This window comes from Mytilus edulis, chromosome 5 (genome assembly GCF_963676685.1).
Source record: "Mytilus edulis chromosome 5, xbMytEdul2.2, whole genome shotgun sequence".
NCBI lineage: Eukaryota > Metazoa > Mollusca > Bivalvia > Mytilida > Mytilidae > Mytilus > Mytilus edulis.
Genome location: NC_092348.1, coordinates 86679627 through 86694160, shown reverse-complemented (window position 1 = coordinate 86694160; position 14534 = coordinate 86679627). Strand labels below are relative to the sequence as shown.

Sequence of the window (14534 nt, the reverse complement as noted above, 5' to 3'; positions counted from 1 at the left end):
TTACATCTAAGTCGTCTAATTAACATGGTAGAAACATTGTTTTTTGGGGTTGACAGATACTTCTGTTTACATCAACCTTCGTCCACTCATTTCATTTTCAGAGTTTAAGCAAAGTATATAAATTCGATATCATAATTTTTTATATACTTGTTGAAATCCTAATAGTAGATCTATAACTCGTAAGAGATATTTAACTGTTCAGTATTAAAAACAAACTTACTTAAGTTACTATGGATGTAAATTCAGGACACATAAACAATGCATACATATGCGAGACTAAACCTTTTAATCAAAAGCATTTCAATCAAACTCAAGTTAGACAACGAAGTAAAAGTAGCGCGGATACCTCAATTGTTAACACAAATCCTCATCAACATGGACAGAGGAGTAGGAGCTTCGATTATATAAACACATCAAAATATCATAGAAACCTGAGGGAACATTGGACTGGGTTCCTCTTCTCTAAGGAGTTCCATTCACTCGAGGAGAACGACAACCTAAATAAATCTAAAGACAAGGAGGTACCAGATGGCGGATGGGGATGGTTGATTTTACTTAGCAGTTTTATGATACAATTTATTGTAATTGGTAAGATTTTTTATTATTAATACATTGATTGTTTCGGTATCCCAATGTTATAAATCTTCATTAAAGTTTCCATCATATTCAAAATTCCTTATCTGATTAAGACAAATTAATAAAAATCGTAGTTGAATAAATCTCCTCCAATACAATTGGCAATTTGAAAACATAATGTTCTGCTTCAAACTTTTTTATCAACTTGCACCTTGCTCTATTATGCAACTACAGAAACGTTTGAGTCTAGTAAAGTTTTCATGTTAGAAATTCAGTACCGTTCAGATAAATGGCTCGGAGTCAATTCAATATTGTTCAGTGGCTGTTCAGTCAATTCAGTATTTTGATGTTTTGACCAACTTAGACCAACACATTCAAATTGACTGCAAGCGAAAAAATTTAACGGTATACTTTGAATTTATTTCAGTAGATAAGTCTCACAATTGACCGAAAACATAAACATGACTAATCAGTCCATTATTCAGTCTATTAAGAGGTGTTTCGATCAAAATGACTGTTTCAGTTTACAGTTAATTGTCTTTTTTGTGTTATTATTCTTTGTCATATAGTATTATTTATATGTTGTTTTATTTCATACAGGCTGACATGTCTATTTTCATGTACATTTCAGGGTTTGACGGTGCATCTGGTATCCTCTTTCTAAAATTCACAGATAGATACAAACAATCGGCTGCAATCACAGCTTGGCTTGGTTCACTTGCAACGGCATTAAGACTGTCTCTAGGTATGAAACTCACTATTACAACATACAACACATGCATTTTGAGCTTGATCCCATTTACATTTGTATTCTTGTACACGAGAAGCGGGTATTATCCTACCACTAGGGACAGCGTAAATGTTGAATTGGGTTAGTTTCATCAATTTGATGGAAATCTTCTGAAACTTTAACTGGATAAGAGACCAACGATAAGTTTTCATACTGCCACTCTTTTCATGTGTGCATGTGGTACTATCAAATTATAAACCCTGAACCTTTCATAACTATTTACACCACTGGGTCATTAATACTGCTGTTGGACGTTTCGTTCCCGAGAGTATCACCAGCTCAGTAGTCAGCACTTCGGTGTTGACATAAATATCAATCATATAGTCATTTTTATAAATTTACTGATTGCAAAAAGGATTGCTAAGGATGTTATTATCCCATACATAGATTACCTTAGCCGTATTTGGCACAATGTTTTAGAATTCTGAGTCCTCAATGGTCTCCAACTGGCTTTCTAAATAGTTTGATATGAGCGTTACTAATGAGTCTTATTATGTATACGAAGCGCGTGTCTAGCGTATCAAATTATAAAGATGGTACTTGGATAACTAATTTCATAGTCGTGTTTTAAGCCCTGGTCACAACGAACCTACGACACATCTATACAGCGCCACGACATGAAATTTTGTCAAATCGCGTGTCATCTGTGGTCGTCGTACGACAAACGTACGACAGTCGCACGATATTTTGAGCATCGTCGCGCTGTCGTGTGTCGTGGGACGAAAAATGGACATGCACCTTTTTTGCTCTACGATTTTTTTATCGTGTCACTGTCTTGTGGCTGTCGTGAAAGTGTCTTGCAATCGTCGTGCGACTGTCGTGCGATAAACACATTGTCGTGGTTATCAATATAATGCATTTTTATCAAACAATCGTCGCACGGCTGTCGTACGACAATCTCACGAATGTCGCAAGACACTCGTGATACAGTCGCACGATTGTCTCACGAATACCAAATTTCGTACGATGATCGCACAACATTGATTGTCTGTCGTACGACAGTGGTACGTTCGTCGTGCAACACATTTTCGTTGTATTTAGAAGAATACAATTCGGCGGGAATGAATGTTTAGAAAAACATACCGTCTACCGTTTAAACAGGATGGGTATTTCATCAGAATGATTATGATTGGCCCTACTGAATAGGCGCCTTGGCGGACTATAACAAGAGCAAAAAAAATGATCCTGTTAGCGTTGATTCGAGCCCGTGAACAGCATAGGAACCAGCGAAACGCCCGACGTTGGTGGGTTAGGCCATATATCGAACGGCGCCTGATGTTTGGGCACTGATGTAAGAGTTGGAGTGGTAATCTCCCGTAGATTCCGTTGGATTAATGCGGATAGATTCTGGCATGTTTCAAGAGCTTTTGTTGAGAGTCCTATCACAGTGACACGACAGTGACACGACAGTGACACGACAGTGGCACGACAGTGGCACACCAGTGACACGACAGTAACACGCGCATCCATTGACATAAAAACCTGAAAATAAACTCACGATTGTCGTACTATTGTCGCACGACTGTCACAAGACTGTCACACGACCGATTTGCGACAAACCAACGACAGTACAATTACAATTCCTTTTTTCTGTCTTGTACCCATCGTGGAACCATCGTGGACATGTCGTAGCTGATGTGACCACTTGAAATAATTTTCTGACATTTTGCACGACAGCGCCAAGACAACTATTTTATAGATCTTCCACGACAAAAAATCGTACGATCTGTTGTGACCGGGGCTTCATGACTGTAAATAAAGTGTTGCATTAGTGAGATAAGACCGTAGAAGATTAAAAACAGGGAGACATTCAGAAATCTACATTTAGAAAACAAACAAGATGTAAAACTTTCTTAATCAAGTACACAAGACATACATCGTTACCAAAGGTGGTAATCTTGGTTGCTAGTCTTACTACATTTTCGATGCTTATAATACAGTAGTGTATTGTAACGATTTGTCATGAACTGTTTGCTTTAGTTATATTCTTATAGTTCATCCTTAATTATAGTGCTTTCCGTCGATGGTTATTTTTTTCATTTGAAGGTATTTTAGAAACAGTAGAATATTTAAAAGAAGTCGCTTCCTCTGTTAAGTAACTGAAATTTCTATAAAAGAGGAGCGAAAAATACCAGAGGTACATTCAAACTGATAGATCGAAAATAGCTGACAACGCCATGGCTAAAAATGAAAGTGACAGACAAACAATAGCACACAAGACACAACATAGAGAAAAAAGACTCGAACCCCACCAAATCTGGGAGTGATCTCATGTGCTCTGAAAGAGTAAGCAGATCCTGCTCCATATGTGTACTTGATCCCTTTGATCCCCATTTATGTTTACATCACATTTCATTTTATTCATGTAGCAACCTAATATTAAAAGTTACTATATTGTATAAACACCTGTCCTTTTATTAATTTTCTATTTTTGCAGGTCCGTTAGCTAGTGGTTTAAGCAATAGATTTACTGAGAGGGTCCTGATTATGGCCAGTGGAGTGATACTAGCATTATCTATGGTATTGACAGGATTATCACCAAATGTTATATATGTCTTCCTGAGCTTTGGCATATGTGGAGGTGTGTTATAATTGTTCTCTAGGCCAACATTAAAAATATCTGTGTTTCCCCTTCCCGACTGAGGTTTACAGGGTATAGGTAGGTAGGTAGGCAAATTATTTCTATATTTAATTTGAACAAAATTCTACAGGTTGGGCTTAAGTCAGGAAAGTGAGATATTCTCTGCATTCAGGGTACACCACATGTTTTTGGTGTTAAAAAAACACAGTATACAACGACTTCTATTTTTTATATTCAATTTAATGGTATGAAATCTACAAAAGTGAACCTTTTACATGTGATAACAATGTTTTATGATAGCAAGTGTTGTTATTAGTTTAAAAATCAAGATAATTTCAAGTCTAATTTTAAGTATGACTCACAACAAAACAATTCCTTTGTTCACCAAATAAAGGCAATAGTAGTATACCGCTGTTCGAAATTCATAAATCGATGGAGAAAAAACAAATCCGGGCTACAAACTAAATCTGAGGGAAACGTATCAAATATAAGACAACTACGACACAACAGAAACACAACATTAAAATGTAACACACACAGAAACGAACTATAATATAACAATGGCCATTTTCCTGACTTGGTACAGGGCATTTTAAGAAAAAATGGTGGGTTGAACCTGGTTTAGTGGCATACCAAACCTCCGGCTTTAATGGCAATGTTATGCCTTGATCATCAAGTATGAGCTGACAAAACGGTGAGTTAATCCCTTGGGTATTAAAATTTAATGAATAAAATTTTTCAGTAGAAATGAATATAATTCAGTTATGGTCAGTTACACCTGGAGTATGCAGCTTGGTCAATTGAGTCCTAAGATTTGTATATTTTTTTAGTTTTAGAAGAAGAAAAAAAACAAGGCTTCACTTATTCATGTTTTGTTACCCCAGAAATACTTTTTAAATAAAATGTGTTGACATCTTTTCTATTATATTTATGTGTTATGGTAAAGAAAATTAATCACCGCCTTCATTTATCAGATTTGATTTCGTTCAAAGTAATCAGTACGATATTTTACGTTTGAAGTTAGATTCATAACAAACCTGACATAGTTTTATAATATAGTTAATTGCTACCTCAGTTTTATATTAATAAGAATTAAAATGTGCTTTGTTATTAAATGCAATGTCGGTATTTAGTTCAAATATATAATCTTAAATTAATCCTAATTCTAATGACGTCATTTTTTCGTCATTTTTCATTTTTTGATGCTCTGTTTTACTAATTCTAATGACGTCATTTTTTCGTCATTTTCAGTTTCAAATAGGACGTCACTTGGCGTAGAGGTTTAAACGTATTCGGATGTGTCTACTTTTGTGTTTCAAATGTCTGGTTATGTAAATGTATTTCAGTTGTTTCCTGTGATTAGTTGATACTTCAGCTTTATCATGTACATCTTTTGAATATTCATTTTATTAAATTTACTGTTTGCAAAAGTATAAATTACTCTAAATTATAGGGATTTTCTGGTAACTTAACGGAAAACCCTTGCCGTTTTTGGCACAACCTTTTTGATCTTTTGGTCCTCGATGCTGTTCAACTTTGTACTCTTTTCGGCTTTCAAACTTTTGTATCTGTGCGTCACACATAGGTCTTGTGTGGACAAAATACACTTCTGGCGTATTAAAATTTTGAACTTGTTGCCTTTTGTTGGCTGTTGTTCGTGTGATTCTTTGTCAATTGTGTTCTCCAATTTATTTATATTGTAGTCCTGTGTTGTCATTTTGATGTTATATTTCACATGGCCATAAAAGTGCGAGGTTTGGCATGCCACAAAACCAGGTTCAACCCACCATTTTTTCCTTTAAAAATGCCCTGTACCAAGTCAGGAATATGGTCATTGTTATATTATAGTTCGTTTCTGTGTGTATTACATTATAACGTTGTGTCGTTTGTTTTCTCTTATTTTTGAGTGTAAATTCACATTGCGATAAGACGTGTCACGGTACTTGTCTATCCCAAATTCATGTATTTGGTTTTGATGTTATATATATATGTTATATTTGTTATTCTCGTGGGATTTTGTCTATATGTGTTACATTTTAGTGTTATGTCGTTGTTCTCCTCTTATATTTAAAGCGTTTCCCTCGGTTTTAGTTTGTTATCCCGATTTTGTTTTTTGTCCATGGATTAATGAGTTTTGAACAGCGGTATACTACTGTTGCCTTTATTTATTAACCAATTCTATTGAGTGATTGAGTGAAAACGTGCCTTTTTGTACATTTAATGATAGAAAATCAAGTTTAGAAAAGGGAAGTCCCTGTAAACTGATTTTTCGTGCTGGTTTTCTTTTTTGTCATGAAGAAAACATTAAATCTGGTATTTAATTTATACTGTAAAACGGCATTAAATAATGTTATTCCTATGCTTAGTTGACGTGTGTGTTTATTATAAATTTATTTTGATATATATTCGGATTTATGCGATCGAAATCGAATCCAGTTTGCCTTCACACGTGGTTTTGTAATGTGTAATTGTAGTTCTAGATTAAATTCCGCATTTGAACAGTAATAAATATAATCAATAATCGCATATTAAATTTGTCATTTTCAGGAATCGGGAGATCATTTGCTTACTGTCCAGCAATAGTTATGTTAGGTATATACTTTAAGAAAAAACAAGGTATAGTGACTGGAATAGCAGCTTCTGGTTGTGGAGTCGGACGTTTTGCAATGTCCCTTTTGGTACCGCTGTTGTTCAGATATTTTGACTTTCGAGGAGCCTTCATTTTAATGGGAGGCATTGCTCTACAGATTGTTGTAATGGGGGCACTGATGAGACCTCTGTCGGTTTCCAAAACTAAAATTATCAGTGAATCCAACAGAAGGTATTTATTATTTTGTATGCATAATACTATACTCTTTTAAAACAATGTGTGTTAAAATTGATACTGATAATAAATTACAGATATGAGTAACATATATACAGCAATATCTTCTAACACTAGCATACTTTGTTATGAAGCTACAAACAAACAACAACAAAGATATACGATATTGCCATTGTGAAACTGGACTGTTTGGTTTTAAATGAACAAAATAAAAACAAAAAATATGAAAGACAAACTTTTCAAGAAAATCACATAACTAACATTTACCTTAATCATATGTCATAAATAAAACGTTAACAAAAAGTCGGCAAATCGATTCAATTTTGTACATTGTTTTTATTTCAATATAAAAAAGAAGATGTGGTATGATTGCCAATGAGACAACTATCCACGAAAGACCAAAATGACACAGACATTAACAACTATAGGTCACCGTTCATTATATATCATTTTGATTCGTTTTATTACAGATTAAATTTCCGACCAGAATTAAACAACAACGGTTGCAATTTGTCTTCTGTCAGTGTTACAATTCCTGAAAACCAGATACTAGACAATGAAATTAAATTACAAGCAATAACAGAGAAAGATCCAGGCGATGAGAATAAAACCCCAATATTTAACTTTGCCTTGCTGAAAGAAATGAGATTTCTAGGTTTTTGTATAACCATGTTGCTATCTTCATTGGCAGAACAGTCAGCTTTTGTATTTCTACCAGCATTTTCTGAGGAAATTGGTGTCCTTGGAAACTTTAGTTCAGAATATACATTGGCAATTACCTCTGTTTTTAACACTTTTGCTAAAGTTTTAGCTGGTTTTGTATTTGATTGTGGACTTGTTAGACCATACCGTGTATATCTTTATAATGCATTAATGTTCGGTCTGGTCATAGTTTCTTTTGTGATACCGTCAGTCAAAACATTTACTCAACTAGCTATAGCTTGTGCATTATATGGGATGTTTTCTGGATCATACACGGCACAGAAATCAGTGGTTATCGTGGATATTCTAGGCAGGGATAAACTTAAATATTCTTATGGGATTCTGATGATGTTCCAAGGTATAGGTGTTTTCATAGGACCTCCTTTGTCTGGTATGTATATTTAGTTCCATTAACTCTAATAAATAGCTTTAAGAGATACCTACTTTGGCTTAACATTAAGTGTTCAAACAAGATTACCATAGTTTTTAATGGCATGACTTGTATGCATGATTATAATTTCAAGATTATCCGTATTAATGCCATATGACAAGTGTTGTTTTCATTTAATAACCGAAGACCGTACTTTGACCTATAATGGTTTACTTTTATAAATTGTGACTTGGATGGAGTTGTATCATTGGCACTCATACCACATCTTCTTATATCTATAAAGCAAGACTGTCCCTCTTTTTTTGTTGTAATATTGAGGAGATTACACGTCTAATTATGTCTAATTACATCATGTGTTGCAAAAAGAAACACCAGCTAGTAAAGAAATTAAAACCAAAAAATTGATAAAAAAATACGGGATTTTGCATATCGCAATAACCGAACCACCTACAAATTACAAGTAAATAAAGGCGACCATAATAAAAAAAAATATTGAATTTAGGTCTTGGTTCGAGTTGACACAGACTGAATTGATATAAGCACAAGACGTTACTACTAGTGTATGAATAGACATGAAATCGGCACAGAATTTGAGTGAAAAACAATTCCGTTGCTTTTGGTGTTTTTCGCACATACTGATTGTTGGCATGGATGGATAGTCCATACTCTTTTGTAAGTTGTTCTTAAAATCCTCTCTTTTTATTCCTATACCAGAGAAGTAACTGTGTATGGACAAAAGAAGTGTATTTAAACACTTAAATGACACCGTATGACCTCCAACAATGAGAAAAATTCATACGTATAGTCACCTATAATAGGCCCCGAAATGACAAATGGTAAATAATCAAAATTACATGGGTCAGGAACATGCTGAGTGGGGCGTGATTAAACATAATAGAAGAATTCATCTCTCTCCTAAACAATACGATGGTGAAAAAGCTACCGAAAACTGTACATTTAAATGCCTGCATCAGTTTACTATTTGCATTTCTTGTATTCTAGGTTTGGTTAAAGATATAAATGGACGTTATGACGTAGCATTTTACATTGGTGGTGTTGGTATGTTGGTTGGATCTATGATTCTTTTTATTAACAATGTTGTTCATTATGTTAAGTCAAAGAACAATAATTCACAGGTAAATAAACCTGGAACTCTTCCAAAGACAATTCAAATTTCTGTAATACCAGCTGACAACTTGAAATCTTGAAAACAGACGGGAGTTTTTTTTTAATGAAATTCGGTTTAAGGTAACATGTCATTGTCTGAAGATCGTGTACGAAACAACAGGCAGTTTCCATGAAAACTAAATGCCATGAAGTCAGAATTAACTAGTTTGATAAAAGATTTAGGCATGGAGCCCATTATTGGAAGCGTCGCTAATATGAATGAGATATAGACAATGGATGGTAAATGGTTAAAATATGGTCCTAATAGTTAGAAGTGTAGTTAACATGAAAAAGAAATAACAAATGAAAGACGTTGTAGTTTAATTATATATTAGTGTTTTTTATTACATTTATAATAAAGTATATCAATGTATATAAAGTTGTAATAGTTAGAATTGCAATTTCATTACCAGAAAAAGATCACTAGCTCGATTTTTCCTGTCAACACCAGACAGTTGAACCTGACAATAGAAACACTACACAAGGGTGTTGAATAGTCCATTGTCCAAGGATGTATACAGAAATGCAGAAACCATACCTTTATATAGTAACATTCTTCAAACATTACTGCATGAATGTTTAAAAAGATACAACAAAGAAATTCTAAAATAAAGATAGTGAGAATATGTTATCGTCTTTTAAATGTACATTGACATATACAGTTGAAAACACACTTACATAACTCTACTTTATAAAATTTCTTTCATGGCATTTTGAGGTCAAATGTGCCTGACTCGGCCTCAATCATTTTGGCTCTGACAATCACTACTCTCACAATGCATTGACCGACGTTGATTATTTTGTTTTGACTAAACATGAAGCCTTGCCTGTACAAACATAATTTGAACTCATAGTGGTTATATATTTCTTTAGAATGATATCACTGAGTGAGTATTTTAATTTCGTCCCCGAGGGTATCACCAGCCTAGTAGTCAGCACTTCGGTGTTGAAATGAATATCAATTATATGGTAATTTTTATAAATTTCCTGTTTAGATTTTCGAAAAACTAAGGATTTTCTTATTCTAGGAATTTGGCTCAACTTTTTATATATTTAGGGTCCTCAATGCTCTTCAACTTTGTACTTGTTTGGCTTTACAACTATTTTGATCTGAGCGTCACTGATGAGTCTTATGTAGACGAAACTCGCGTCTGGCGTATTAAATTATAATCCTGATACCTTTGATAACTATTGGCATGGTTATTTGTTCGCCTTGAACTAAAATTATCGAAAAGGCGAACAAATAACCAGGCCAATACAGAAATGCTCACGTAATAATATCATACTAAACCAGATTATAAACACTTGTGTGGTATGAATATGGCAGAAAGTAAAATTTGTTTTCCAAATTCATTTAAAACAAACTAAAAGATTACTCTTTAAACAAAACAAGCAATCCTATTTTGTATACAATACTCACTGCTAAATATATTCACTTTAAGCACTACATTAATCTCTGGTATTCAGGTCATTCATAACTCTGACAGGAAAAATGCAATAAACTATGTACCTATATTTATGAAAATGTACTTACATTTATAAAGTAGAGGTCCCATCCAAAAGGTAGCAAATGTACATGAAGGTCAATGTTACTAAGTGAACCATACTTCAAACATGTGGCAATGCATATCAGCAAGGTCTTTGTCTGTTTGTTTTGTTCACGCATCGTTGTCAATATAATTGAGTTTTATGCGATTGTCATACAAGTGAGAGGTTTATCTAGCTATATAACCAGGTTCAATCCACCATTTTCTACATAAGAAAATGCATGTACCAAGTCAGGAATATGACAATTGTTATCCATTTGTTTGATGTGTTTGAGCTTTTGATTTTTATCATTTGATTATGGACTTTTTGTTTTGAATTTTCCTCGGAGTTTAGTATTTTTGTGAATTTACTTTTTGCAATTGCGACACTTTGTATAAAGGGGAAACTAGGAGGTATCAAATAAAGGCAACAGAAGTAAACCGATGTTCGAAATTCATAAATCGATTGAGAAAAAAAAAATCTGGGTTACGAACTAAAACTGAGGGAAACGCATCAAATATAAGAGGAGAACTACGACACAACAGAAACACATCATTAAAGTGTAACATACACAGAAACGAACTACCCCGCCGCATTTTTGCGCCTGTCCCAAGTCAGGAGCCTCTGGCCTTCGTTAGTCTTGTATTATTTTAATTTTAGTTTCTTGTGTACAATTTGGAAATAAGTATGGCGTTCATTATCACTGAACTAGTATATATTTGTTTAGGGGCCAGCTGAAGGACGCCTCCCGGTGCGGGAATTTCACGCTACATTGAAGACCTATTGGTGACCTTCTGATGTTGTTTTTTTCTATGGTCGGGTTGTTGTCTCTTTGGCACATTCCCCATTTCCATTCTCAATTTTATATAATATAACAATAAGAAAACAAAGCATTAAAAGGGGAAAACATATTAAAATCGAATAAGTAACGAATCAGGAAAAATGAATTAGTTACGAATTAGGAATAAGTAGCCAGGGTTTCCGCTGGCGGTCGCCATTTTCGCAATTTGCGAAAAAATAATAATTGTGGCGATAAAAATTCGCCATTTGCGAAAGAATTTGGCGAAAGAAATATATAAACCGATTTATGTTCCTCCATCTTGTTTATTTACTTTTTTTCGAGTTTCTCGGACTTTACCCGATCAGACAATACTAGGAATTCACCTTGACCTCATTAAGATTTAGACAGAAAATCAATAATCAGCTGATTGCATTTTATAGCTATCGACAACAAAGGACTAATTAATAAAGGTGTTGATTGAATTGTTTCACAAAGTGATATGGTCAAATGGCTTCCGCTATAAATGTCACATACAGAATTTATTTACATCTTTGCGACGCACGTGTTTGAAGCAAACTTTTGACATCTCTCCCTTTAAAGATAGTTTTGTAAAGAAAGCTGTTGTTGTGACGAAAATTGTTCAAAAGCAAGAAAAATCTCCGATTTAAAACTTTAATTCTTTTATCTTTTGACTTTAATAAAGTCGTTTGAGTGACACATGCACGTGTCTCAAGCATAGTTGTACGTCTCAACTTTTTCATTTACGATGGTCAAGAAAAGAAAACTGTCGTTATGAAAAAATCTATCCAAAAGGCTGGGAACAACCCCTCGAATGAGGGTAACCCTTCAATTTAATGACTACACATGAAATGAGGGATCAATTTCATGAGATAAAAGCTTTTGTTTTTTACCTAAATTGTCATCCTGCCTTTTTTTTTTTTGCAAAGTGTCTCATCCTGCCTTTTTTTTTTACAAAACTCCTGTCCTGCCTATTTTTTTCAAATTTCATCCTAGCCCCCCCCCCCCCCCCCCCCCCCTAAAAATTAAATGGTAGCTCCCTTACTTGGCGAAAAAAATAATAAAGTGGCGAAAAAAATAATAAAGTGGCGAAAGAGGTGGCGAAAAAAATAATTGACCCAGGGGAAACCCTGAGTAGCCAATGTACTGGTGTTCCTGAACAGGTTTAAGCCCAATTTCCTTTTTAATTTTAAAAATATGCTCTCCGTATGGATTTAATCTTTTGTGTTTGCAATATTCAATTTTCGAGCAAATCATCGATAATATTCATAACTTATTCGATATAAGTAATCGATAGAAGTAACATGTTTAAATTCCATATAGCGCATTCATTAAAGGGGCACTAGCTGTAAAATTCATGTTCACCGATTCAAATTCTCATATTTGATTTATAACAATGTAAAACATTTATCCAAACTATTAAAAGTCTAAATAAAACACACCGTGTAGAACGCCACATGCGGGGTGTCGGCTATGTTTGGCATGGGGTGGCAATTTTGAAGCGACGAAAAAGTAACAAGGTAAGTTCAAGCATCAAAATTTCTTATTTTTAGAACTCGCAGTACCATATAATGTATTGCACGGAAGGAACCGCAACATAATCTATTTCCTGAAAACAGAAGCAGTCGTTTTCAGTGCTCAGTTTTCTCAAACACCTCGCCCTAGTTTTCCGTGTTGCAGATTTTGAGGCTTTATATGCAAATTTCGGTATAAAAAATTACTTTACACAGCTACCTTCCGTATCATTTTTATAGAATTGTATTCCTCTCATTGACTTATACCAAATACCAGTTTCTTAGTTAAAATTAATTGGTTTTAAAACTGTTATTCATCAAAATATAAAGTGTCGCTCGGGGTGTCAGATTTTGCGTCGCAAGGGGTAGAGGCTTGTCATAAAAAAGAATACATTTTCTTATAAATCGATCTCTATCTGATACTTTTTAATTCAAACACACTTACACTGTTATGATGACAAATTACAAACTTAAGGTATGTAGTTCTAGCTGGGCGATTATGAACGAAATAACTGTCTTGAATCATATTTTCTTGTAAACCTGTTCCGTTGTATATTTGTGTACAAGTCGTTGTTTTCTCATTGACAATTGTAGTATCATCAGGATTATATACTTGAAGTTGTGTTGTCATTCGCTGAAAAAGATGCCGGTGAGTGTTTCATTGGAAATAGTGTTCTAATTCTTTTAGGAGTGATCGATTTTTGCAGCGTGCACGAATGCTTTTAAGATGAACCTGATGATGAACTATGATACATTTGGCTGGTGGAGGCTGCGGGCATATCTTATATTGAGGACTACTGTGTGATTTTCCACCATGTTCTAGTTTATTGAGCCATAGCCTTGACTTTTTTTACCATGATAGTGACTGAAAAGGAAAAGAAATCGTTTACCAGGCCAGCTTGAAAACTAAATATTTTGAGCCATTTTTTTTACTATGAATGAAATCAAAAGCACATGTTTTATAAGACCAAAAACAGGCAAAATGAAAAAAAATTATTTTGTCATGGTAAAGTAGATGTGAATGAAATCAAAAGCATATCTTTTATAAGACCAAAACAGGCAACATGAAAAATCCTTGTTTTGTCATGGTAAAGTAGATGTGTTTGAAATAAAATGTATCATATGAAGACTAATTTACATGCAAATATGTATTTTTTATGACAAGCCTCTACCCCTTGCGACGCAAAATCTGACACCCCGAGCGACACTTTATATTTTGATGAATAACAGTTTTAAAACCAATTAATTTTAACTAAGAAACTGGTATTTGGTATAAGTCAATGAGGGGAATACAATTCTATATAAATGATACGGAGGGTAGCTGTGTACAGTAGTTTTTGATACCGAAATTTGCATATAAAGCCTCAAAATCTGCAACACGGAAAACTAGGGCGAGGTGTTTGAGAAAACTGAACACTGAAAACGACTGCTTCTGCTTTCAGGAAATAGATTATGTTGCGGTTCCTTCCGTGCAATACATTATATGGTACTGAGAGTTCTAAAAATAAGAAATTTTGATGCTTGAACTTACCTTGTTACTTTTTCGTCGCTTCAAAATTGCCACCCCATGCCAAACATAGCCGACACCCCGCATGTGGCGTTGTACACGGTGAAACAATAAACAAGGCACATGTATGAAAATACGTAGCTTCTTTTCCTTTGT

The 14534-nt window shown here is 34.3% G+C and overlaps 1 protein-coding gene across 1 annotated transcript; it reads left to right on the top strand.

The window, feature by feature from the left end:
- Positions 1–230: 230 nt before the first annotated feature.
- LOC139525286 (monocarboxylate transporter 13-like) lies at positions 231–9072 on the top strand. The gene is made up of 6 exons (XM_071320488.1): positions 231–588; positions 1208–1321; positions 3804–3947; positions 6495–6768; positions 7242–7864; positions 8867–9072. Exons 1-6 carry the CDS (start codon positions 231–233, stop codon positions 9070–9072), a joined length of 1719 nt encoding a protein of 572 aa, XP_071176589.1.
- Positions 9073–14534: the final 5462 nt, after the last annotated feature.

Coding starts and splice junctions, on each gene's coding strand:
- LOC139525286 (XM_071320488.1), top strand. CDS start 231: ATGGATGTAAATTCAGGACACATAAACAATGCATACATATGCGAGACT. Junction 589..1,207: donor GATACAATTTATTGTAATTG/GTAAGATTTTTT, acceptor TGTACATTTCAG/GGTTTGACGGTGCATCTGGT. Junction 7,865..8,866: donor CATAGGACCTCCTTTGTCTG/GTATGTATATTT, acceptor CTTGTATTCTAG/GTTTGGTTAAAGATATAAAT.